The 23,341-nt window shown below is 43.2% G+C and overlaps 1 protein-coding gene across 1 annotated transcript in view; it reads left to right on the plus strand.

Annotated features, from left to right (window-relative positions):
- Nucleotides 1–253: 253 nt before the first annotated feature.
- CNTF (ciliary neurotrophic factor) overlaps nucleotides 254–23,341 on the plus strand; it is an 81,290-nt gene continuing 58,202 nt past the window's right edge. The window contains exon 1 of the mRNA XM_078665339.1: nucleotides 254–577. Within this exon, the coding sequence (XP_078521465.1) occupies nucleotides 323–577 (255 nt within the window). The 5' untranslated portion in view covers nucleotides 254–322. The remainder of the gene's footprint in view (nucleotides 578–23,341) is intronic.

Below are 23,341 nucleotides of genomic sequence, written 5' to 3' on the forward strand. Positions count from 1 at the left end.
TGTGCTCCTGGCGGCCTCACAGACACACTGGGCCGTCTGTCAGACACACGCACCGCTTGAGCCTGGCTGTGTCACGTATTCACACATGCCATTGGCGTGCGCTCTGTGCCAGTCAGGGACACGATGGCCCTGTCTGTCACGCACACGCTGGGTGAGCCTGACTGTCACATACACGCGCACTACTGTTCCTGCCTGATCCCGGCGCTCACACGCACACGGCGTGTGCTCCTGGCGGCCTCACAGACACACTCGGGACCCGTCTGTCAGGCCCCGGCGCCGCAGCCAGAGCCGCCTCTATTAATCCCAGGTCAGCTCTCGTCAGATGCGGGAATCCACAGTGCGGGGGGAGGGCTGCGGCGGGCAGGCAGTGCGCGCCCCCGCTATAAAGAGCGCAGGAATGCGCCGGCCGGCTCTCTCCCCCTCCAGAGTGCCCAGGGAGCCCGGGGCCGCCGGGGCGAAGGACAGCATGGCCTCCGCTGGACAGACGCCCACCGCCAGCCGCCGGGAGCTGTGCCAGCGAGCCATCCAGCACGCACGGAACATGCGCGCCCACCTGGCCCGCCTCCTGGACACCTATGTGAGTAGCGCGCATCCCGCGTGTCAGGCTGTGAGGGGTCGAGGTGTCCCGGGTCTGCCCGGACGCCAGGGGATCTGCCCATTCTGTGTGCGCAGTCTGTATGAGGGGGTGGGCGTCAGGGGTCCCGGGTCTGCCCGGACGCCAGGGGATCTGCCCATTCTGTGTGCGCCTAGTGTGTGTGCAGTCTGTATGAGGGGGTGGGCGTCAGGGGTTGAGGTGTCCCGGTTCTGCCCGGACGCAATGGGATCTCCACCAGTCTGTGCAGTGTGTGCCCTGGGATCCGGGTGCCACGGGTCTGCCTCGGCTCCCTGGGGTCTCCCCCTAGTCTATGCATAGTGTGTGTGCTGGGATCTGTTGCTCAGGTCTGCCTCAACTCATTCAGATCCCCCATTCACCTTGATAACACTTCTGACCTAGATGCAGGGCTTTAAGTGGGCCGGGTCTGAGCACTGGCAGTTCTTTTTTTTTAAAGTTTAAAATGCTTTATTGAGAAGAAAAAACTAAGTGAAACATCATTACAAAGATCGAAATAAACAGGAAGCGTAAGAGCCTGATAGATGTATAAGAAACAAAAAACAGAAGCATCCTTTTAAATATAATTATACTAAGTAAAAATGCATTTTGGAAAATGTTCATGAAAGAAAAGAGGAAAAGAGAAAAGGAAATAAAGAGAAGAGAAAGAAAGATGAGAAAAAGAAGAAAGCACTAGCAGTTCTTAATGCTAAGCAAAGATTGTTAGCTTACATATTTATAAGCCACGCCCTTAATGACATCGGCCGCGTCCCTTTGAGAGACCCCCCTCCCCCTGATTTTTTCATCCCACTTAAAGCCCTGCATGAATGTAACTGCTTTAAATCTATCTATCTCCCTTTAGATTGCAGATGCTTGTGTGTGCCTCGGGGGAGGGGGAGGTGTGATGGGGAGGGGCGTACATGGCAACACTGACGATTCATTTGGGACACTGCCGACAACGTGCGCCAAAGTGCCGTCTTTTAACTCGTCTCTTATTTAACAGTATCCCCACGCACACGCCGATGTTGGTTAATGGAAAACGTACGTTCCCTGACCTTTGCCCCACATCTGCAGCTTCTCTCTTTCCACGCGAGGGGTATTTCTGCACATTCCAGGCAGATAAGTAAAATATCCGTTTCACCAGTTTCAACTGAAACAAAATGAGATCATGATTTGCCTAGGATCACACAGTGTAGTCGATTTGGACAGCTAGAATTACAATCTGGGGCTCCTGGATATTTTAGTCAGTTCACAGGACGTCCAGTATATGCACAGTACTGGAATCCCAGTCACGCCCGCTCCCCTGATTTGCGATTTCACCGTGTAATCTTATACAAATCGGAGGTCCCCATTTGCAACAAAACAAAATAACGAATAAAGCTCTATGTGGTTCAAAAAGTGATGTAAATGGACCTAATACGATGTTAGGAGCAGCCCTGGATGCTCCAGAACACTCCCTTCTGCATTGTTTTCTCAGCACATCTTTTTAATCTCCGCCTCATTTAAGTTTTTTGCCTCAGAGTATCCATGTTTGTTCTAAAATGTCCCACAAAATTACTTTCAAAAGGCGATGACCCAAAATGTGGCTCAAATGTGATGAATTGACATGCACCCCGTGCTTAGAGGCCCAGGCACTGAAGGCACTGCTGTGTTAGTTTGCACCGACTTGTGTGTTTACGTCCCTGCGCAGACACTGGGCGCGTTGTGTGATCTTGGCCCGCCTCTGCCTACAGACTCCCGTTACTAAGGGGCCATTCAGAAATGTATTCCTTTACTGACTGAAGAATGACACTTTGGGTAAACATGGAAGTACGGCACAGGCTGGCGAGAGATCCGCCGCGGGTTGTTTTCAGATCTACGTCACACGCTGTTTACCTAACCCTGCACTGACATTTCGATTAGTGTGTTCAAAGAAAGGTCACGGAGGGAAGGCTAAACATATGCATTTAAGTACCCCTGGGCTATGCAAATCCCTTGCATGTCCTCTGCAGCCACGCCTTCTTGTCGCATTCCCCTGGTGATGTGCTGCAGGGGGCCCCAATAGAGTGCTTATAAATAAAATAAATGCATTCGGGGCAAAATGTGCATTGCCTTCACATAGGTATAGCGTGCTGGAGATGCGATGACGCACGTAGCTCACGGCAACAGGCCCCTGGAGAAAATGGCGACAGGCGTCCGGCGCACAGGTGACTCATGGCAGGGCACCCGCTGCTTCCTGGCACCCTGCGGGCATTGGGGTGCTCGCTCGACGTGCTGGCATCCTCCGGGGGCCCTCGGCGGTGCCCACTGTGCGCTCTTGATGGGCAATGTCACACCCTGTCTGAGACACCGCAAACAGAATGAGAATGTTGAGAAACATTATCACGCCCACGGTTATTGGCCATTTAATAAATGTAAGATTTATTAACGATACCTGAATGTATGAATGGGAGGCAACAGAGCGCGGGGCACTGTGGGGCTTTACCAGTGGATGTCGATAAAGGGGCGGTTACCCAGGGATCCTGTTCACGTCGCCGCGGGGGGGGAGGGGGTGGAGGGCTCCAGAGCCGCAGGTGGGAGAGGCAGTGGGGGTTCTGCTAGGGCTTCCTGTCGCGAGGTCCCTTTCCAGCAGTCCTCTTGCTCTGGGCATTCCCTTGTCTTTTCCTGTGTAGAGTCAGTGCTCATTTTCATATCTATTAGGTAATTGCCTATTTGAAATGCATGTAGGAATGAACGCGTGTAATCTTTGCATACACACAGACACAGTGGCCCTGGGCCACACTGCCCTACTGTAATGATTACATGTATGGAATAAGTTAATTATGGGGTCGCTGGTGGGCACCTGTCCCCTTCAAAACGATTTTTATTAGCACCTGTTTCACATTTATTAATTTATTTATGTGTGCGTTTTTATATAGCGCGGACTTTACCCGAAGGTGTCAGAGCGCTTCACAATAGGAACAGTAATGATACATGAGGAGAAAATTACAAGTGAACAAATTACAAAAGCAATCGTTAAGTTACATGAGACAAAAGTGACAAATGTGAGCTAACAAAATACAAGAGGTAGCAAACGGTACATTACAGGAGGAAAAAGTGACGTGTGCAAGTTACAAAGGCATACAAAGTACACGTAGAGGTATAATACTGCAATAAATGGCAGACACTCAAACACAAGAACAAACGTTACGTAGGCAATGGTGGCACTTGTGCAAGTATTTAAAACAAACAAAATGTAAGAGGTAGCAAACAGTGTGTTACAAGAGAAAAGTGACGTGTGCATGTTACAAAAGAGTACCAAACACAGGTAGAAGGATAATATATGTAGGCAATTGCTTGGCCGTGCTGCCCGGTTCATCTGTGTGTTTTTACTTGGTATCATACGGCGATGGACTTTATTTGGGTCTGCTTAGCATGGGCGTCGTGAACCTCCTGTTTTTATCAGCTACAGCTTGAGGGTGGGGGGCGTAGGTTCCTTTACCTGCAGTTTAATCGCTCATAAATAATTCTAAAAGGAAGAACTGAAGATAGGCTGATAGAAAAGGGAAAGAAGGATGGGCGGCTGGGTGAATTTCACGAGTGGGTGAACGAAAGGATGGACGAGTGGGTGAAGGAATCGTTAGATGAAAGGATGGATGAATGAGTGGGTGAAAGGATGGATGGATGACAGGTAAAGGATGGGTGGGTAAAAGGATGGAAGGGTGGGTAAAAGGATGGATGGGTGGGTAAAAGGATGGATGGTGGGTGAAAGGCTGGATGAATGAGTGGATGAAAGGATGGATGGATGACGGGTAAAAGGATGGGTGGGTAAAAGGATGGATGGGTCGATAAATGTATGTGTGGGTAAAAGGAGGCACGAGTGGGTGAAAGGATGGATTGATGAGTGAAAGAATTGATTGATGGGTGAAAGGATGGATTGTTGGGTGAAAGGATGGATTGATGGGTGAAAGGATGGATTGATGGGTGAAAGGGTGGATGGGTGAGTTGGTCAGTGGATGGGTGGGTGACACAATGAATTGATGAGTGAACGTGTGGATGGATGAAAGGATTGATTAATGAATGGGTAAAAGGAAGGGTGGGTGAAAGGATGAGTGGGTGAGAGAATGGGTCAATGGCAGTGTAATCTGAGAGGACAATGAATGGATGGGTGGATGAAAGGATGACAGTGTAAATGGCAATCTGGGCGGGGCTCCTCTTCACACGGGGAGCCTCCTAGCAGCGCGGGGCTCCTCTCCACACGGGGAGCCTCGCGGACACGGCCGGCTGCTTGCTCCGTCTCCCGCCTGGCCTTGTCTCGCCGTACTCTGCCTGACTTCCGCTGGGGCCGCGGCCCGGCAACGATTTACAGTGCTCCCGGGCTGCGGCGGTGATCTCCTGGGCAATGCCGGGTGGGCACCGGATTTAATTAATAAAATCTCAACGGGGCAATTCCGGGTGGGCACCGGCCTCTAATTAAAATAGAAAGCGAGGTGGGCACTCGCTCGCCAAAAATCGGCAAATCGGCTCCAATGCCGGGTGGGCACCGGCAATGTCAATAAAGCGCTCCCAAGCGCTCTGGGAGCAAAGGAGAAGCGCGCTCAGCGCTTCAAGGAAATAAAAGCGCGCCTAGCGCTATAAATCAAAATCGGAGTGCCTCCAGGCACAGCAAAGCTCCAGCAGGGTCTGGAGGCAGGCAAAGGGGCAAGGCAGGGCCAGAGCCAGCACACTGGGTCTCCAGGCAGGGAGACAAGCCAAGTGGCGGTCCTACTGGCCCCAGCAGCAGCAACAGCCCCCTCTGGCAAGGTCCAAAGCAGAACAGAGAACAATTTCTGTGGGGACACAGCCCCATTTTTATACAGCGAAATCCTTTGTCTTCAGGGTGCAGGGTGGGGGGAAACCAGTTGCAGCTGGCTTGGGAGTACCCTTGATGGCCCAACCACCCCTTTCATTCACTGGGGAGGCTTGGGTCATTAGACAAACCACAGGGGGGCGGAGCCAGCATTGTGTGGGGAAAACCCAGCCCATCAAGGACCCAGGTGCACTCCTCACACACATCACTCATGCTGATCTCACACTCACCACCGGGCAGACCCATCCAGACTTCCTGGAGCCTGGCATGCCAGCCAGCTCCAGCCAATCACGCTCCAGTATCCTCACTGCACACATACATCAATGTCCAGAAGTAGCACTTCCCTTCTAGACACATACAAGTCACACATACCATTGCGCAGCATTCATTCTCACGAGTTCATACATACTAAACTCGAGCCTGCACTCCCCACACATCAGGAACTAACATGGACACTCACATTCCCCATGCATTCCTATGGGAGGGCAGGCCAGCCATACTACACGCACGCACTTTACTCTGGGACACAGGGAAAAAGTGCGCAGAGACCCAAAAATTCCTACACTGGGTCACAACTAAAAGCAAAAAGGTTAGGGGTGAACCTGCCCTAAGGCCCAAGTCCAACAGGAAGTTTACCCAATGACTTCTTCAGGGCCTTGGTAGTTCTCACTTCTAGCCTTATAAAGTCCCGATCATATCAAAAAACCTTTTTGTTTTGGAACTCCTTAAAACGCTCTCAACTGTTCCAGAGACAATGCCATTCTATTATAATTCGGTAATTGACACCAGGCAGAGTCCGCCTTCACACTATGGAACCATCATAAATATCTCGGGTATTCCCAGCAACCTCGTGTAATCAATCCTGTATCCAAACCGGCGTGTGTTACTCACGCCGGTTTGGATACAGGATTGATTACACGAGGTTGGTTGGATCATCCAGTAGGGGATTCTTGGCAGAATACATACATACAATCTAGACATATAGGTTAGGGAACACATATTTCTATTTATACTGTGCTATATGCTTTCATATATGCATTGTTTTAGCAAGATGGTAGAACTATTAATTTTGTTCACTGTCCTTATACTGCTAATTACTTTTATCTGATCCTGTCTATTGATCATTACAGCACATTGCTCAGTATCAGTCTGGCACCCTCCCAACGTTTATGTTGCCCAGCAGATGCGCAGTTTCTACAGAAAAGTCGAAACTACACAACACTGTGTAGTGGTTATGTTAAATTTTTTATTTTTGTTTAAAACATTTTTATTGGGATTTTGTATTTCAATACTTCGAGTATACCAACGATAATCATTTCATCATGAAAACACATTAATCTGTGTCCATTATCAATCGAGAGATCACCTTAAAAAACACTTTTTACATGTTTCAACATTGCAGAGATGGCACAATGGTCATCTTAGGGTTTATCCCATGCCCAACCTCTGATATGGTGATAAGCCCTCGGCTAAGGACTTCAATTTGAATCAGAGATCATAGTGTGTTCCTTCCGTGTTCCTTTGTGGTGTACTCTCGTCTGGTGTCAGACTTGCGTGTTCCCGTTAAGGGTGGTTATGATACATTTTGTTGCTTTGGTGTTGTGTTGCTTTCTGAACAGTTGTGTTGTTTTCGTGTTGTGCATTTTGTTATGTTATTGTGCTCCTAATGCGACTGGGCAACATTTGTTTTATTCAGCTCAATGTCATTTCCATCCAAAACAAACATATTCCATCAATGTACCCTTAAAAAGTACCAATTTGCCCCAGGCAAATGTGGTAAAATACCACTATTCCAGATCTTCAGCTATTTAAAACACCAATCCAGCCCAAAATCAGAACAAAGACCTGCTTTGAATGACGTAGTCCCATGCTTTTTTGCCATTCAGTGTACTGCTTCTGCAGTTAACTGTCCACTCTTCAGAGTCTAGGTTAAAACACTGTGCGCTCTGTTGTCACAATAAAGATTGCTTAAATATATGTGTTTAACGATCCATATTAGCATATTTTTCAATAATCCAAAAGTTTGATCTAGGATTCAGGAGACTCAGATGGGTTCTGCTGCTGCAAAGGTAGTTGTCTTTTTACTGCTTTACAAGTGTTATGTGAAAGCAATCTGCTCTCCCATTGGGATTATGTGCCCATTGGGATTATGTGGTGCACTGGGGCGTGCCATGTTTCCATCCACGCTGTGCCTAAAGGAACTGCACAGCCTGCATCCGTTGCCTGGATACCCAGAAGGGATATTTGTATATTTGGAAGAGGTGTGGTGCAGCGGCCAGGGCGACTGACGCTAGATGCTGGGGATTACGGTTCGATCCCTGGCTCTGGCAGGCAGAGGTCTGCCCAGCACCATGTGACTCTGGGCAATAGCTTGCTTAATCTTCCCGAAGGCCCCCAGCGCCTTGACACCTTCGGGTAATTGTTCGCGCTTTACAAATACTGGACATTTACATTTATCTGATTATTGAGGCACCAGGTAGAGTAAGAAGATGTATAGATCGTCTCTAATAAGAAAAAGATATGATGATTTACCATGCTTCATGAGAGGGAGGAATTACAGGTCTCTCTCACAATAGGAAGTTTTTATGTTTCTGGTATCAGAAAAAGTGAATATATCTCACTGAGGATACAGATATATGTGGTTCCCATCATTAGAATTTGTGGCAAATATTTACCATGGCGTGTTTGTAGAAACAAACCACTTTCTGCTAGTCTGTGCTTCCGTATAGGGTGCACCCTGCTTATCACTTATTTTGTGCTCACATTGATCTCAGTGGTAAGATTACCAGATCTAGAGTCTATGTTACTGTATGTATGGGGATGGCATCTTCAATTTCTGAATACCTACGCAATTTCCATTTCTCTGGCTCATTTCAAATGAGAAATGTCAGCAGTACAGTGCTGTATCCATCTTCTGTTACCTAACAGTTGATTGACGCACTGTACTGTAGTTCCTATTATCCCAATAGGCTCTGCGCATTGGAATAATATCTTCAGTAGTATAGACGTAGGACAGAGGTTAACTAGGTCTTCTACTGTCGATATTAGACTTAAAGTTTAATGTTTGCCAGCTAGCTCAGAGTTCACTAGAAACTTTCTCGAATAGACAAGGAGGAGTTTAACCTCCCTGGATAGACAAGAAGGGATTTAGTTTCTGACAACCATAGAACATGACAACTTTGCTCTCCCCTAATCAAGAGTGTATCTCTAGAGTCGTGTGAAAACAAAAGACAACTTATTTTACTCAGTCAGTTCAGTGCATTCTTAGTTTCACCAGATTGTAGAGAAAAGGAAGAGACGGGCGTGTTCAATAAAAAGATGTTATTTATTGATCAGTCTCTTTTCTCATACAAGAGAAATGAATCGCTATTGTTGCAATACTTATAGTTAAGTAAAGTGCATACAGTAATAACAGAATTATAAAATAATACTGTAAAAGCATTGATATGGTTTCTTAGCCATATGATACTTAAAATGGATAAAATAGATACATACATATATATATTGACTAATCGTACTCAACTGGTGCTTCTAACTACGCCTACCCCAATGTACCTGACCTAAGCCTAATACGTGGGCGGGAGTAGATAAGTAGCAGTTTAAGTTAAGTTTGCTTTGCCAAGGGTCTGCTTCAAGAATTCTCTGCAAGGGGTTATTCAGTTCAGTACCTGGGATTTAGAAGGCTGGAGGGCTGGTATCTCTATCTCAGGTCTTGATATCCCAGCTGCCTGCGAGGGCGGCTTGGAAGCTCCGGAGCTGGATTTTCTCGGCAGGAGAAAAGGCAGCGTCTCTCTCTCAGCGCGTCAGAAAGGAGGGGCAGCGTCTGTGGGCTTCGCTGTCAGCTGGGCTCCTCGGCAAGTCTCGCTGCTCCAATCTTGTCACCACCTCGTGTGTTTGCTTAAGGCAATGTCGGTATTATTTATACCTGAAAGGTGCCGAGATTGACGTAAGGATGGACATAAATACGTCAATAAGGATGTCATACGAACTGGTCGTTCGCACATTCTTTACTGAAGTTCTCGGCTAAATCAAAACAATGGCTGTGGGGAATTCCCAGGTCGTGGTAGGTTTGATTTGTTTTGAGAACACCTTATGCCTATTAGGGGGCTGGAGAAATAGTGCTTGCCTAATGAGATGGCATGCGCTATGACCTAATCAGATAACGGGCTTCTGTGCCGTTGTGTGGCTAATCAGATAACGGGTTTCTGTGCAGTTGAATGGCTGCTAGTTAATTATTAACCAGACAAGGGTCAGAAATAGGGGGATTGATACAGTACCCATAGTAAATACATCACACCCACTCCACGTAATCTATGTCCATATTTACAAATCTAGGCATAGTAAACAAAACTAGTAGTGCATGTGTATACCGAACCACCCCAAAATACAATCAAATGCATTTTGAAATTGGAAATGTGAAATACACGAAAAGAGGAGTATAGTTACTATATGCACTTCAAGCAGTATAATAATGCTAAATCTAAACGCATATTTTGAAATCAGCATAAATAAAATGCGGAAATTACACATGAAATGGCTCTTAATACAGAAGAAAAAGTCGAGACCATCTCATCACAAAAATCATAATACTTGTGAACATGCTAGAGGGTAGCTAATGTCTCTAGAGTAGCTAAAAATAGAAATTTTGTTCTCTAAGAATAGTTTTACTTTAAGCAGAAGATAAGTGTCCCAAAAATTGGTAAATATTTTTGGAAATGGATGGGGAAAAAATGTCTCGCTCTCCGTAAAAACTGGTGAGAAAATTTCTTAGTTGAAGGCCAAATACAGGGTGTATGGAACGACGTGTGCTAGTTTGTTCAAAGTCATTCTTTCTGCTCTGGTGAAAACATCATATTGTTGAGACTTTCGAAAAAACTGTCAACTGCTTCTTGTGAAAGTTCCACTAACTCGCAAAAATTTTGTAACATGCATTCATGAGCATGATTGCCTTCATTGATGTTTCGATCAGCATAGCTGACAGAAGGTCGTACCTGATTGATGCTGCTTTCATATTGTACTTCACAACTCTTCAATCGTAGTGGTGAAGTCTCCACGAATGCCGTCATCAGGATTGGTAGCCGCTGGGGACAGCACAATGCATGAGCCGTTACCGGACCCAACAAAGTCTCTGCGTCCATTGGCACATCCGATTGTAGTGTCAGACAGGTGTCCAACACGCATTCTTCGCCGCATAGCAAGCACCTTAATACAGGCATAACACAACTTTGCCACATCGGTCTAAATGAAAGAAACCAAGTCATGTTTAAATCTCGTAGCCTTGCTAGTCCAAGGACTTTAGTTATGCGGTCCCGGTAGCCAATAGCTCGGATTGTTTCTTCCATTGTCGCTGGTGTCTTGTCTGTGACGTGGTGTGCCATAGCGAAGTAACAGGATCAAAAATAGGATGCCTGCCACTAGTCCCAAAAGGAGAGGAAGTCAGCCAAAGATGGAATGGACAAAATCAGGAAAAATACCCATGATGGCTTTGAATGGGGTTAAAGCTCCCGAAAACACTGTCTTAAATACACTCGCGATTCCACTTGTATCAGAAATATTTAAGATTTCGCTCAGTATTTCTGCGAAATGTATGGGGGAATTGGTTGATAACAGTGAATGAATCTCAGCCGTTGTCCTTGCAACTTGGAGATCATCCGTTTCTTTTGATGACGTTAACTGGGTTGGCGTCTGTAGGAGCACAGTCTTCATTCTGCTTAAAGTATCAATTCGAATAGAAGAAATTTTCAAACTGGGCCATAACCGTGCCTCCCTGTCTCGTGCATCGTCTGGGAACAATACTCGTTCACAGCACATGACCTTCGTAGTCACGGTTATGAGATAAGATTTTCCGGGCAGCGGACTGCAACATCTGCGATCTACAATTAGAATGTAACTCCCGTTCGAGAGTCTCCTAAAGAATGGTTCTATTTGTGTTGCAGGTGTGCCTAGCTGGTGACATGAAAGGTTATTTGAAGTCCCTTCACATGCTCCATGCAAACTAATACCCTGATACAGAAGTGTACCACTTAGTGACCTTTCACAATTATTGCCACTAAGGAACACACTTTGTCCTTTATTACTAACACATGCGTGTGTATAGGGCAAGTTCCATGTTGACTTAATGTATCCTTTACCCAACCTTTCATACTGGCCTGCCTGTATATATTTTTGGCAGTATTGAAACTGGAAAGTTGTTATCGGAATATTTATTATCCCATGTATTATCCATTCAATGACAGGTCGTTCTGACATTGTCAATGGTAATCTCTCAAATTTTTCAATGCTCAGAATTGTATAGTCAGCACCCTTCTGTGCCAAACTGATTTGTTTATCAGTAAGGTTAAAGATATTAAATAGTGACGTTATGTTGATTAAACGCCAAGGCACATAGCCTGAACGCAGATTTTGTAACGTCCAGCCAAGTTGTACAATAGAACTCAATTGGGACTGACCGTGTTGTAACATCAGTAAGTCTTGCGATATTATATCGATTGCTGAAGACACAATACTGTCCAGTGAATATATTCTGGAGGACAGAGTCATTAACCCATTGTCCACAACAGAAAGTGATTTTTCCAAATGAATACGGTCAATTTCCCGTATTTTTTCTGCTGTCTCAATTTGAGATACTTTCCAAGCTTCATTGTAAGCTGCATATATAGAGGCCGCTATGAAACGTTTTTGACGCCGTTTGCGTGGTCCCATAATGAAATCACGCAAGTCAGCACCTTCTTGAAGTAAAGTTAGGTGTTGCTTAATTTCTGCCGGTGTGGATGTTTGTAGCCATTGAAGGCAGAGCTTGCCCACACTGTAAGTAGTTACTATCCCTGGATGTTGTCTTTGGGAATATCTAGGGTCTGGCCTGGTCAATTTGAACCCCTGTATTTTGTTCAGGAATCTGTCTTGCAGTTATTAGTGTTTGTGGGACAGATCAACCATTGTTTCCAATCAGGATGTGTTCTGTTTTGGTTTAAAATATGGTTCACGTCTATCTCAACATCTATAGAGTTATTACTGTTCGTTGTTGGCTTTGGAATAGACGGTTTGTTTAAGTCTTTGATTTTGGCTAAGCCAAGACAGGTAGTTTGTTGAATAGTGTCATTCAAAAATATAATTTGTTCTGGGATCATACAGGCTCTGAACAATGATTCTATACCTTGTACTTGCCAATCTTTTGTACCCCAAACAGTTTTTGTTTCAATGTTATTATTCCAGAATTCAAAACCAAATGTATTCATTTGCTCAAAAAATGAATCTGAATATATCAATTTTGTGTTTGTAAGCATGGTCTTCATACCTGTCTTATTTGCCAATTTGAACTAAAATGTTTCTGCATTACTTGTGTTACACCCTGAAAAGTATGAATATTTATCATAAAATGTTTTAGAACTACCCTTTGGAGGAGTAGCACAATGTTCCCATTGGTTGTAATTTAAAACATTTCTAGGTTGTGCAGATTTATGGAGATAATGGTTACCATAGTGGTTATAGCAGAACATTTGATCATAATTAGACGAACCCTGCAAATAATCATGTTCTGTAAATTTTGCAGACATTACTAGGTCAGACATCATATCATTAATACTTTCAAAGTCCCAATCATCAGCAAATGTGCTTGGTTTTACAAAGTCACTTAACGAGATCTCAAATTGGTGTGGATACTTCAGGATTTCAACCGGGCCATAGATTTCATAATCAGTATTGTCCCATGCTACACCGCCTGGTATAGGATTGGCTGTGAAGTTCACTGAAGAAAGTTCTCTCTTCTTGACGTGTGAAGATGTGTGTGGTTTAAGGACCAAGTTGATTTTCTGGCTTGCTGTGTCCATTTTAGCATATTTTCCCTCAATGAAATGTCCCAAGCATAGTACCATGATGAGCCAAAGTATGTGGTTAAATGCACCTAATGTCACCCAAATTTCAATCCATGGAGAAGTCAGATAGGTTCTCTTTAGTTGATGAAAAAGTTCCTTTGCTTTGTCTTTAAAAGTTTTTGTTGATGGCTGTACTTCTGGTTCGCTTTGTTCTTCTGAAGAATAATCATCGAAGTTGATGAAGTAGCCGGATGCCGTTCTGTCAATTGTTCCAATTGCTTCTGGATTACTTCTTGCTTTTGGCTTTTGCTTTGTTTCATTAGAAAAGTCTGTAGTTACATCATCGTAGGTTGTTGTTTCTTGATGAAAACTTTTATTTGGGTTTTAAGAGGTTCAAGTTCCATTGCTTTGTTGCATAGTCCTTGTTGTTTCACTGTCGATTTTCCAAATGTGATCAGTCTTTCATTTTGAACCTCTGTGGGTGTAGCAAACTTTGGTGTTATGCTACTTCTTGGGAGTCCACTTGGCCTACTATTTGTTATCGGCCACATGATTGTGGTTTAACCAGGTCGATGGATATGACTCGGTTCTCCTTTTTACCAGCAAGGGGCGGTAGTACTACTGATCTTGTCCCGTTGATAGACAAGACAGGAACTGCTTTTCTGTAAGAAGGCCCCAATTCCTTCTTTACCGCGATCTTCTCTCTGACCAGATCCCCGACTTTTGGAATCCAGACAGGCCTTGCTGGGACAGGTGGTTTTTCTTCAGTGGTTGTTGGCTGCTGTTTCAACTTTATGTTGCTCAGGTTTTTTCTTGTTTCATTTAAGTCCTGTAAAATAGCCAAGCGATCTTTGATGTCAAAGCATTTTTCTTTAACCACTGAAGTCTGACTATCTAAGTCCTGGATTAACATTCTAGTCCCAAACAATAGTTCGTACGGACTGAGTCCTTTCAGAGAATTTCTTGGCAGGTTATTTAGACTACGTTGGACACTTATTAAATGTTTGACCCACCCAACTCCTGAACCTAATATCTTTGCTGTTATAGATTGCTTTATGCCTTGGTTTTTTCTTTACACCATCCCGTTTCCCTCAGGAAGGAAGTGAGAAGAGTCCCGCAATGCAATGTTCATTCTGGCCAGGCACCCCCCATAAGCTGTTTTAGAGCTAAAGGAAAGATTTTGGTCAGAACGTAACATGCTTCTAGTGTATATGCCATTATAGACTCGCAAATCTTTGTATAACAGTTCCGACGTCAGCCGAAAGTTGGGGTCTACATTATAAGTGAAAATAGTCTTTACATGTTAATGTGACGCATTATTTATACTGGGTTTTTATTATTTTTGTTGATTTGATACTTTCTGGAGTGAAACGCCATGATATTAAACCGTTTCTCTCGCCACTGCGATCTCTATTGCAGTCTGGGCAGTTTTTTACAAAAATGTGGTGATGCAGGCTCATGCCTGGCCACCAGTACACTGATTGTAATTCTTCCAGAGAATCTTTTAGTTTAAGGTGTCTGAGACCCTCACCCATATGTGCGTCTGCTATTAACAAGCCTCTCCTGTCCGTGTTTGGAATTACTCTATCCCCCACTCCAGGGATTCGAGCAAAAGGGACTGAGTTTGCATCGATTATGTATGTATAATTGAGTGGATAGTTGATCGGTAATGCTGAGCAGTCGCCTTTCGATGACGTTTTTACTGCCAGCACAGTTTCACCGTCAATGTATTTTACTGCAAGCTTCTTTGTAGCTACGGAAGCCGATTTTGTTGCTACCGCTGTGGCTGTCTCAGCCAATGAATTCCCTGTAACGTGAACGCCATCACGCTGATGACTTAGTGAGTGTATCACGTGAGTTTTTGGTAGTTCTTTCTGTAAAAGAACTACTTGTTCCCAAAGCACTTTTTGCTTTATTGTTGCACCTGTGTCATCTTTGTAACCATTTTGAATCCATTTCTGTAAATCGTTATTGTATGATTTGACGCAGTAATACGAATCGCACACAATAAGTGTCGGGAATTCGCGATCGGCATTATCTAGCACCATTTTTAACGCTATTATTTCAGTTTGTTGTTCTGAATTATTTTCCACTGAGTGTGTTTTTGTAAGTAGAGGTCTTAATTTACCTCCGCGCCACACTTCTTTTACAATTTCGCATGTGGTGTTGTAAGCCAGCTCTCCCCAAACTGAGGGTTGAGCATGACCTTCTGTATATATTACACAGGCGTAAAGGCAGAATGTCGATTGGCAGAGGGTATTCTCTCTCATATTCTAGATATTTTAATTCTTTCATTTCCGGGTCAAAATAGTATTTTACTTTGTCTGTAGCAACAGAATTTACCCATTGTATCCATTCTGGATTCAGTGCAGTTGTCGGTTAATTACATGGTGTTGTTAATGCCTCAAAAGCTGATTCTGCTGTTCTGACTGTAACCTGTCTACCGTCGGCTTGGTATTTTTCTTTTGCTACAGCTGTTTGAACCGCATGAACAATGTTTTCCTTAATGCTGAACCTTTTTTCAGCTTCTGTGTACAAATGTGATTTGTATGCTATTGGTACCTTCTCTCCTTCATTAGAGGTCAGGTATGTGAATCCGCATCTTCCTGCGATGACTCGATTCACAAGGTTGCGTGTGTTGTCACGTGTTTGTAATTTTGTTTTAACTAACATATCTGTTTGTAAAGATCTCAAAATTTCTGTGTGTTTTTGAGTCCAATTGATTCTTTTAAAATCTGGTTTCATGAGATCATAGAGAGGTTTAATTCTCTCTGCATAATTTATAATGTAAGTTCTTCCGAAATTTAAGAAACCTAGAATTGATTGTAAGTTTTTTAGTGTTCTAGGTGCTTGGATTACAGCACATTTCTCTAGGAAATTGTCAGCCAGGCTTTTGCCTTCACTTGATAGTTCATATCCTAAAAACAGGACAGTTAGATGGCCAATTCTTGACTTTTTAAAGTTGAATTTGTAACCCTCTGCTGCGAACCCAAGTATTATGGTGTTCACTCTCCAAGTGAGTATCCAAGTCATCATCTGTTAGATAGATGTCATCGACATAAGATAATGCCTCATCATCATATATTTGTAGTAACTCTGTTACTCTTGCTGAGAATAATCCTGGGCTGTTCTTGAACCCCTGGGGCAAACGACAGAACATTTTTTGCGCGCCATTTATTGAGAACGCGGTCAAATATCTGCTCTCTGGTGCTATATTTTGACAGAAGAATCCATTAGAGATGTCTAATGTTGTTTTGTATTTTTTGCGCACTATGTTATTCATTAGTGCAGCACTATGCGAATTTTGTACTGCAAAGGTTTTGCAACATGAGTTAAGGTGTCTGTAGTCCAAAACAAGACGATATGAATTGTCTGGTTTGGAGACAGGAAACAAAGGATTATTCATTTGTGAGGTGCAAGTTTCAATCACCCCCTGGTATTCCAGTTGATCTAGGATCTCTTTTACCCGTTTTTTTGCTTCTTGCTTAATTGGGTACTGCCTCTGAGCAGTAGGTTGTGATTTTAACTGGATTTTGTGAGGAGGAGAGTCCTCATCCCATCCCACATGATTTTTATATAATGCAGGAGCTTGGGCTACTGCCCACTGTCTTGCAAGTGTATATTTTTTATGAATTGGAATATGATTTGAGAAGGCAGGCATAATTATTTCTTTGCCATGAGGGCACTCCCTGACAAACTCTGGTGGCCAGTCTCTTTCAGCTAGAAGGATATCATAGCCCTTGGAGAGATTATCCCAAAAGAGACCCCTTATTTTCCTAGTCTTATCCCCCTCTATACGCAATGTTATTTCATATATTTTATGAGGTTTGCTAACTCTGGTATCTGCAGTTTCCACCTGAATGTATTCATTCGTGTCCACTGTCTCCAGATGATTCATAAGGATCTTGCGAGCTATGCTCACTTCTGCTGCACTGTCTAGCATTGTCTGAGCCCATTCTCCGTTTTTCAGCTGTGTCCTCAGTATTCTCGGCATGGTTGATTACTTTAATACTGGCTACCTTCTTTTTTGGAAACTGTAATTTTTTATTTTGATGAGCAGGTTCCTTGTCTTTGGACTTGACGTGCTCTTCCCTGTGCTCTGATCGTCCTCTTCTTTCTGATTTCTGCGAGGAAGTCTGAAAAGATTGAGAGGGACGTGTATCAATATCTTGATATCTATCAGGTTTTTTCAGATTATCCCTATTTCTAAGGTTGTATTTTTTCTCAGAGGGCTCCCTCTGGGGAGACTTGTGTCCTTGGTCCGGAGATCTTTCTCTCCGCCGAGGAGACCTTCCTCTGGACTGGAATCTTTTTTCTTTAGGAGTGGATTGTTTATTTCCATCCCAGCTCTTTTTGTGAGTGTTTAGATTATTTTTAATAAATACTTTTTCAGGTTTTTCAATAAGTTGGGGTTTCACCGGTTTTCCACCCAAACTATCTCTTCCTAGTTCTTCATAGGATTTTTCTATGATTCTGGCAATTTCAAATGGTTGGTCTGCTATATCTGTCTCTTTCAACCTCTGGCGGATCGCCACATTTGCTGCTTCTCCCTTTATATTGGCTAATAATATTGCCGAGACCTGTTTGAAGTCTTTTAGTAGTTTCATACCAAGAGTTAAAGCAGGTTCTGGACCGTATTCATCTTGAATTTGTTTTAGCATATCTGGTATTACTGACATGGATGGAACACCATGTGTTTTTGTGTAAATGGAAGCAAAGACTGTACCCCAAGTGTCACAGTCCTCCACATGTGGTGCGATTCCCATTGGAAGACAGATAGTCAGAATCCTGTGTTTCTCAACCGGGGTGGTATCTGGAAATACCGCCTCTATTTGAGTGATTTTTTGTGCTAACCAGAATGGAATTTGTTCCCGTTTTGCGGGTACTTTACCTAGACAGGACTGTATGTTCTGTGGTGTAATTTTATTTGTGTTCCCCTGGTGAGGGATCAGCTGTGGAATTTTAATAGCTGGTAGGACTGTTGAAGTCCGCGTTATATATTGGACTAATTGTCTATGTATTTTGATTAATTGTTTTAGCTGTGCTAAAAGATCTGGTGCAGACATTTCTTCAATGTCTGGATGCGGTGTGTATCCGGCTCGGACCGGCCACGTTGCTCCTGGTCTACCTAGTGGACCGAGCCTGGTGATGTGATTGTTATGTTTTAGGGCGCCATTAAACCAGAGCAGGTGCTCTTGGTATTTGAGTGGTATTTCCACCTACTCGAAAGGAGTGTACTCATTAGGAGGTTCCTCTATTTTGTAATAGTGGAAGTCCTTTGTTACAGCGTTTGCTGCTGGAAAGTTTATCCATGAATAGAATACCTCTGTCTGCCGATATTCGTGTGCCTCAATTACGAATATGACTGTACCACCTCTCGGTGTCAGCCCATTTTCTATAAGTTTTAAAGTTATAGATTTCCTTATGTTGACCGGGATGAGTATTGCTTCCGGATCTTGCTGTAGGAGACTATTGTCAGCCGCTAGGAGTTGAGCTGCTATTCTAACTGTCTCCCTTTCTTCTTCTTCAGCTTGTGACATTCTAATGTCAAGAAAGTTATTTTATTTATTTGCAGATCAGGTTTCTATGGAAACAAAGATTAGATGCACAATATTTTGGAACAGTGTATCCTTCAACGTTGAATAAACCAAGAACCATACATAGGAGTCTCCTCCTACTAAGTTTGGCGGATTTAACCTTTCACCCACTCCAGACGTCTTTGGAGTATTATGGGGAAAAGGGGTCTGTGTGAAAAAGCACGACTGATTTACTCTAATGTCTTACGTTAGATTTATCGCCTATCCAAACCGTTGGGCGCCATGTAGTGTAGTTCCTCTTATCCCAATAGGCTCTGCGCATTGGAATAATATCTTCAGTAGTATAGACATAGGACAGAGGTTAACTAGGTCTTCTACTGTCGATATTAGACTTAAAGTTTAATGTTTGCCAGCTAGCTCAGAGTTCACTAGAAACTTTCTCGAATAGACAAGGAGGAGTTTAACCTCCCTGGATAGACAAGAAGGGATTTAGTTTCTGACAACCATAGAACATGACAACTTTGCTCTCCCCTAATCAAGAGTGTATCTCTAGAGTCGTGTGAAAACAAAAGACAACTTATTTTACTCAGTCAGTTCAGTGCATTCTTAGTTTCACCAGATTGTAGAGAAAAGGAAGAGACGGGCGTGTTCAATAAAAAGATGTTATTTATTGATCAGTCTCTTTTCTCATACAAGAGAAATGAATCGCTATTGTTGCAATACTTATAGTTAAGTAAAGTGCATACAGTAATAACAGAATTATAAAATAATACTGTAAAAGCATTGATATGGTTTCTTAGCCATATGATACTTAAAATGGATAAAATAGATACATACATATATACATTGACTAATCGTAGTCAACTGGTACTTCTAACTACGCCTACCCCAATGTACCTGACCTAAGCCTAATACGTGGGCGGGAGTAGATAAGTAGCAGTTTAAGTTAAGTTTGCTTTGCCAAGGGTCTGCTTCAAGAATTCTCTGCAAGGGGTTATTCAGTTCAGTACCTGGGATTTAGAAGGCTGGAGGGCTGGTATCTCTATCTCAGGTCTTGATATCCCAGCTGCCTGCGAGGGCGGCTTGGAAGCGCCGGAGCTGGATTTTCTCGGCAGGAGAAAAGGCAGCGTCTCTCTCTCAGCGCGTCAGAAAGGAGGGGCAGCATCTGTGGGCTTCGCTGTCAGCTGGGCTCCTCGGCAAGTCTCGCTGCTCCAATCTTGTCACCACCTCGTGTGTTTGCTTAAGGCAATGTCGGTATTATTTATACCTGAAAGGTGCCGAGATTGACGTAAGGATGGACATAAATACGTCAATAAGGATGTCATACGAACTGGTCGTTCGCACATTCTTTACTGAATTTCTCGGCTAAATCAAAACAATGGCTGTGGGGATTTCCCAGGTCGTGGTAGGTTTGATTTGTTTTGAGAACACCGTATGCCTATTAGGGGGCTGGAGAAATAGTGCTTGCCTAATGAGATGGCATGCGCTATGACCTAATCAGATAACGGGCTTCTGTGCCGTTGTGTGGCTAATCAGATAACGGGTTTCTGTGCAGTTGAATGGCTGCTAGTTAATTATTAACCAGACAAGGGTCAGAAATAGGGGGATCGATACAGTACCCATAGTAAATACATCACAGCACAATACATTTATCAATTTCCTTGCTTTTTATCCATAAGCAGATTTTATAAGTTGCAGTATTTGTGAAATATTTCAATAAGATGCCTGAGGATCTGCGAACAAAAGGTGTCTTTTGAAGCATCTCATTATGTTGATTATTTATATATGCTCCACCACACAAGTGAATGTTTTTGTGGGCAAAATTGGAAATGAATTCAGCCCGAAGAGGTGACTTGAAAATGGGGTGACATTCTCTGTACAGGTACCAAATGCAGTAATGATTCTTAACAAATTAAATAACAAAACAAATTATACATTCAACCAAAACAAAACAACCCTCGCAGTCGAACTGCTCAAGGTAACCATTATGAAAATGGGGTGACATTCTCTGTACAGGTACCAAATGCAGTAATGATTCTTAACAAATTAAATAACAAAACAAATTATACATTCAACCAAAACAAAACAACCCTCGCAGTCGAACTGCTCAAGGTAACCATTATGAAAATGGGGGACATTCTCTGTACAGGTACCAAATGCAGTAATGATTCTTAACAAATTAAATAACAAAACAAATTATACATTCAACCAAAACAAAACAACCCTCGCAGTCGAACTGCTCATGGTAACCATTATGAAAATGGGGATGATGTGCTCTTGATCTGGCAGGGTAGTAAAGACAGTCTATCTGAATTTTACGAATGGCTCAATTGCTGCACGACTGACATCCAATTCACAATGAAGTCTGACAATATGATGATAGATTTCTTGGACATTCAGATTAAGTCAGAGTCTGATACGCCGTTCACTAGTCTCTATAGGAAAAGTAGTGAACGAAATACGCTTCTGAGGTACTCAAGCCATCACCCCCGCAACCTCAGGGATAACTTACCATTTGGTCAATTTCTGAGGTTGCGGAGGAATTGCACAAAAAAAGAGGATTTATTTGATGAAGCAGCTCTACTAATTGCAAGATTGAGTGAACGTGGGTATCCTATTCGCCTGCTGAAAAAGGCACGGAAACGTGCGTGGCACAATCACCGTGAGAATCTTCTAGCGATTCCAGAAAAAGCCCCGAAGGAAGAGAGATTGGTATGCGTTACCACTTTCAACACTAAGAGCGGAGCTATCAAGAAAGTGATTAATCGCCACTGGCATCTGGTAAGGGAAGCAGTGGGCGGTTTAGAAGCACCTCTACATGCATTTCGCAAAGGGAGAAACATCAGAGACCACTTAATAAAGTCTTTTACCAACAACGTTGAAGGAGACCCAAACTACACTACGGGGGTTTCCCCCAGTGTGGGGCCATAAGAGATGTGGTACCTGTAAGGCATGTGGACTTACCAGGGAATGTACTACATTCACCTATAACAACCGAATAGTCAACCTGAAGGAACACAGTAACTGTAATTCGACAGGGGTGATTTATGCCATCATATGCCCCTGTGGCTCCCTATATGTGGGACAAACAATCCAAAGGGTTAAATGCCGTATCCTGCAACACACCAGTAGGATACGTTGTAAGACGGTTGGTGCCCCTCTAGTTGAGCATTTTACGTCTTTGCAACATGCACCAACTGATTTCCAATGGTGGGTGATCGAAAAGGTTATGGTCAATCCCAGGGGCGGTGATTTTAGACAGACTCTCAACCTCAGAGAATGCAAATGGATACACCTGTTGGATACCATTAAGAATGGTTTGAATGAACTGGAAGAGACAAATAGACAGGTGGCACAACTCTAACCATATACTATGAGTCTATAAAAGTATCAGATCAAATGCTTTATACTCTGTGTCCAATGATTCTGTGTAAATATAATTGCAGTATGTAATGTTTTTGTTTAATATGTCTTGTATATATGTATATAATTTTAGTTGCATCGCATAACAATTCAAAATGTTGTGGCAAATGGTTTACATTTTGTATTCTGGGTCAAATGATTTTGTGTAAATACTTTTGTATATAGGTAAATAATCTCAATTGCGCCGCATAGCAATTGGAATGTGATGCTAATGGTCTACAAACATAGTCCTCTGATTCGCTGTGCATCATGAACCATTCCAAGATGTCTGCCACAGTTCTGTTAAATAAGTTGTATAGGGACTATGCTCAGATACTGGCTCAAATACCCTAACAACAGGTTTGAGTTTCAAGATATCCGGACTATTACTTTGTATATATACTCCCTAACTAATGAAGTGGTGGTATAAAATTAGAATTATTAGTTCTTGAAGATGCACCCACTCCAAGATGGCCGCGTTAATTCGGTCCGAAATTAAAAGTGTTTTTATAGCGTCGTTACCCGTAATAATTCTAGTAATGAGGTTATCTCCGGTGATCGTAACACTCAAACACTGGAACACCAATAATATGAACACGGGGAATAATTTTATTAATTTTCTCGTGCACCGTCAACCTTGCATATTCTTGGTTACGTTGGTCCCCTTTCTATATCCTCTATCTGGATCGGCGTCTACACTGCAGATGCCCGGTCACAACGTGTGGCTCCGGTGGATACTTACTTTCCAAGACGCTCGACGGTGAGTGTTTATACCTGGGTCCTGGCCAGTTAAGATAATGTTATTCGATAATGGGGTGTCCGTTTTAATTACGGTATTCCTTCCCTTGCAGTGCATTGAGACGACGCAAAGGGATTCTTTCAGACTTTTGGCAACAAAATGGATTTTCAAACTTTCTTGTGACAGCTAAATTTGGAGGAACAGTTACTGCATTAAATCAGCAGGTAACTTTGAGACTCCGCTTGTTTGTTCTTTGTATTAGGATGGGTACAAACTGTTTTATACGCTGTAAACATAATTAATTAGTCCCATATATATCCTTATAGGACCCGTCACTACCCTCCTCAGAACCCTTTGGTGCCTAACTGGAATTGTTAAGGTAATTGAACGGTTTTATCTCCTTAATATATTTAAAAAAAAAAAAATGCAGTTTGTTTTTATTGACCAGGATGAAAC

The sequence above is a fragment of the Lissotriton helveticus genome, chromosome 1_1 (genome assembly GCF_964261635.1).
Source record: "Lissotriton helveticus chromosome 1_1, aLisHel1.1, whole genome shotgun sequence".
In the NCBI taxonomy this organism is placed as follows: Eukaryota; Metazoa; Chordata; class Amphibia; order Caudata; family Salamandridae; genus Lissotriton; species Lissotriton helveticus.